This window comes from Populus euphratica, unplaced genomic scaffold (genome assembly GCF_000495115.2).
Source record: "Populus euphratica unplaced genomic scaffold, PopEup_1.0 scaffold185.1, whole genome shotgun sequence".
Taxonomy (NCBI): domain Eukaryota; kingdom Viridiplantae; phylum Streptophyta; class Magnoliopsida; order Malpighiales; family Salicaceae; genus Populus; species Populus euphratica.
The window spans coordinates 417,853-421,905 of record NW_011499982.1 but is presented as its reverse complement, the minus strand read 5'-3'; the positions used below and the strand labels follow the sequence as shown (position 1 = coordinate 421,905).

At 34.1% G+C, this 4,053-nt stretch overlaps 1 protein-coding gene across 1 annotated transcript in view; it reads right to left on the bottom strand.

The window, feature by feature from the left end:
* Positions 1-3,080: 3,080 nt before the first annotated feature.
* LOC105139875 (protodermal factor 1-like) overlaps positions 3,081-4,053 on the bottom strand; it is a 2,178-nt gene continuing 1,205 nt past the window's right edge. Inside the window, exons 3-4 of the mRNA XM_011046506.1 lie at positions 3,774-3,945; positions 3,081-3,647 (exon numbers count right to left, since the gene is read on the bottom strand). Coding sequence (XP_011044808.1) covers positions 3,317-3,647; positions 3,774-3,945 — 503 coding nt within the window. The 3' untranslated portion in view covers positions 3,081-3,316. The remainder of the gene's footprint in view (positions 3,648-3,773; positions 3,946-4,053) is intronic.

Genomic DNA, 4,053 nt, shown 5'->3' with positions numbered 1-4,053 from the left:
CTATGGAATAATTAGATAATTTTTAAATATTATTTTATTTATCTTTATTTAAAAATACATTTTAAAAGAAAAAACAAAACAAAAAAAGTAGTTGAGGTGCCATTAAAAAAAGTCAGGGGCGCCTGAGACCGGAAGAATTGGCTCACTTGCCTGGTCTCAAAGTAAAAGGCCCATACACTCCTAGGCATGGGAGGCTCGGCTCCTGTTATGGTGTTTTTTTTAAAAAAAACAAAATGAACATACAAATGGATGTTATCTACTTGGACAAGTGACCAGTCATCCACAAAAACAAATTTTAATTATTTCAATGTTTTATTTTTATTTTTTATTTAAAAAATTCAAAAAATTATATAAATTTCAATAATCTTATTTTCAACTCGAAAACACAATCTAATTAGTCTAAAAATTTAAAATCAAATCAAATAAAAAAATCAAATGAACGAAACCATTCTTTTTCTAACCCATTAAACTTCCTCTCCAAATCTAACCCAATTATAACAATATCATTCTTTTCTTTTATGATCATAATGTGGCCCCAAATCCCTTTTTTTTTCTTTTCCATGACTCTCTTATAGATTTTTAAAAAAACTGAAGAATATAAATTTTAAAATCAAATTCTAAACACCTAAAACTAAATGGACTAAATATGATAAAACCAAAAAAAATTACTTTTTTCGGTCTTATGAAAAGTAAAAAAAATAAAAATGATATTGTAAATTTAACATTGCAAATGAGACCGAGGCTACAGTAAACTGCAATAAAACTCTAATCTTTTTATAAATTATAATATACCTTATCAAAAAATAGTTTGAGATAGCTTACTAGCGTTTTTTTTTTTTTTACACATGACAATAAACTTCATAAATGGGTGCATAGCTATATAGAAATAGTGTTATTATTTTTTTTTAACGGAAGTAATATTTTGTTCATGTTTTTAAATAAAACAATCATTGGATTAACTTTCACACTTCAATCTAAGTTCATCTTTTATGTCCTATTAAAAACAAGTTATTTATACTAAAATGATATTTTTAGATTTAGAGCTCGATGGCTTGGATACCAAAGTAATAACATATCAAGATTTATGAAGCATTCTAAGCTTATCCAATCACGAAGAAAAAAAACTAAATAGTTTAGATCTCGGTCTCGAGGGGCTGATTGGATCCCACCCTTCTCCATGCTGGTAACAATAATATTATTCAGATTATTACTAATCCAATTTATCATGAGCACACAAAGCTTGGTGGAGATTTTGATCATTGAACTAGTGAAAAAATACATTATTTAAGTATAATTTGATTTTTGAGACATGGATGTAGATTTGTTAAACCATATTAAAATGACTTTGTAAATTTTTTTATTTATCCATTTATTTTAAATATTTTAATTATATTATTGGTTATTAAAGAATAGATAAATGTCATAGTAATTATCTGACCGGTAGTTTTTGGTTGATATTTTTGTTTGTATAATTTTCAAGCCGTGATTCTTCTCATTCTAAACACTTGAGCTATAATTTTAACCCATTTTTCTAAGTTTCCTTCTCAACTACTTGCCTGTTGGAATATTTTCGTTAGATACCACAAGGAAAAGCAGCAACTGCTCTTGTCCTGAGATCATACCTCTCAAAATTTATGTTTTCCTTCCTTTATTTTGTTCTGTCGGTATGCATTTATTGTTACTCTAACTTAAGCCATCTGGCCCTCTGCCAATTTGTTAGTAGTTTTATGTAAAGTTGAACAGATCAAGAGTTTTTTTTTAAAAAAAAAGGCTTTTTTTCTCTTCTGACAGAACTGCAACTGAATTAATGCGCCTAAAGGGAACTACCTTTACACGGCAATAGCTGTTCTGTTCTGTTAAAATCTTTTTCATTTGTAAATGTATAGCTAACAAAAGCCCAAAACACAGCAATACCTTCTCTTCTTCTCTTATTCATACATCAATTAGGTGATAATGAAATTTAAGTGATATTCATTGCATTTGGCATGGGAATTTTGATGATTCTAGGTAGGTACTGTTATTACAGACAAATTATATGTCGCAGCTCATATCATGATCCGACATCTGCTAAATCATCAATCTTTATCACATATATGTACAAAGCCATTGCTGTCATTTTAAGTCATAGTTCAAGCACCAAATTTTGGTGTCCTCTGTACAGTGAGGGGGAACTTAACCGACTTTAGAACTGCTGAATCATTTGTTTGTTGATTGCAAAGAGGAAGGACGAGTGAAACCTAGACAGATTTGACAACCTGTTCTAGATTCCAAGATTTTGCATATTTTAAGTACTTCTTGTCGGTAACACCACAGAGTCAGTGCTCAGTGTTCAACTGTTCATACATCAAGAAACAATGAAGGAAGGAAGAAATAAATTAAATTGGTTATTCGTTAGAAAAAAATACTAATTAAAGTCTTTTCTTCTCACCTATCGTCCATTGTTTCTTGATATTTGTGTTCATAAAACGCTCTTCTGGTCATCTTAAGCCGAGGCACAAATCTTCCTCTAGATGTTGTTCGATACATTTTAGATCACCTTATCATGATTTAACAACGATAATCACAGGCCTGTATGTATGTTGGCTTTGGTGCCCGTTCATCTTGGATTCCTTTGACAGCCTTATACCTGCATGTTCAGATTTCTCATAAATAAGTAGGGTTGAGTTAATTCCTACAGCTGTGCTCTGCAGTAAGTGTTTTTCCGCACTGCTTGCTGCCTTACATAAAGCCCATTCAATTCCCATTTACTCTCTGGTACTAACCTAGCTTGCCTCGTTTGCTGCCATTTCTTAGACTGACAACTAAGCCATGGAGATGTTTTTTTTATATATATATATATATATTGTTATTATTAAGGATATATAAAATCCATATTGGGATTTTGACAAACTGAAGCTTGTATTTTTCTGCAAGTTCCAGCTATGATGCAGCATCTTTCTTATGCTGATCTCCTGTATTTGTATGGATACTTCTTGTGTATTTGGAGTCGCAGACCCTCTTTTTGTGCTTTTATTATAAAAATCTGTGTCAGAAGCCTATGCACTGCTAACACAGTAGCACATTTTTATTGACAACAGAAATGGAATTGAATTTGAACCATGGATCTTATTTAAGACTAAATAAGAAAACATCAACTTAAGCGTTCAAATGTCAACATAGTTTCTATCCTTGAATATAATATGACATCAACGTTGATCATTATAAGACACGAGGTCAAATAAGAACCCCATTAAAAAGCGCACACCACAAAAGATATACTAATTAATTATGATTTCCACCAACTGAACAGTGAACATAAACAAAAGATCGTCTCTTATCAGGCTCTAGGCTTGAGTCTGCCCTCATTGGCCAGCTTGAAGAGATGTCCCTGGGCTCTTGCAGCCTTGTTGGAGGCGAGTGCAGAAATGAAATTCTCCCTGACTTGCGTGGTTGTGAAAGGGAACCTGTTGCTTACCATGGAGTTGAGCAAGGAAGCAGTACCTTCTCGGTAGAGTGTTCCGTACCCATCAGTACGTGTGTTTGAAAGTGCTTGCTGCACGGTCATACTCGTTCCAAATCCTGGCAAGCTACCAACACCAAATGCGTTTCCCATTGTTCCCCACCAGCCCAAAACACCCCATATTAGCGCAGGGTGAGTTCTCCAGTAACTATAAGGAAAAAAAAACATACGTGTCGGTTGTTAGTTGTTAATATATGGGCACTGCATGATGATAGATGTATATATTTAACCTATTTCATATAGTTTAGATTCGAGGTGAATAGTAGAAACCTACTTGCATGAGAAGGGTGAATTAGGATCAGGAATGAAAGGAGGCGTGGGGGTGAAAGGGGTGCCTGGAATGATACTTGGGGTGGTTGGTGGGCTTACAATGACTGGTGTTGGGGGGCTGCCTCCAGTGGTCGGAGGGGTGGGGTAGTATCCACCACCTCGAGGAGGGTTTGATGGTATTGATGGAGTAGGAACACTTGGTGGGGTCCCACAATTTCCACCTGAAGGGGTCGATGGTGTTGGATTGTGGCCTCCACCTGAAGGGGTTGATGGTGTTGGATTGT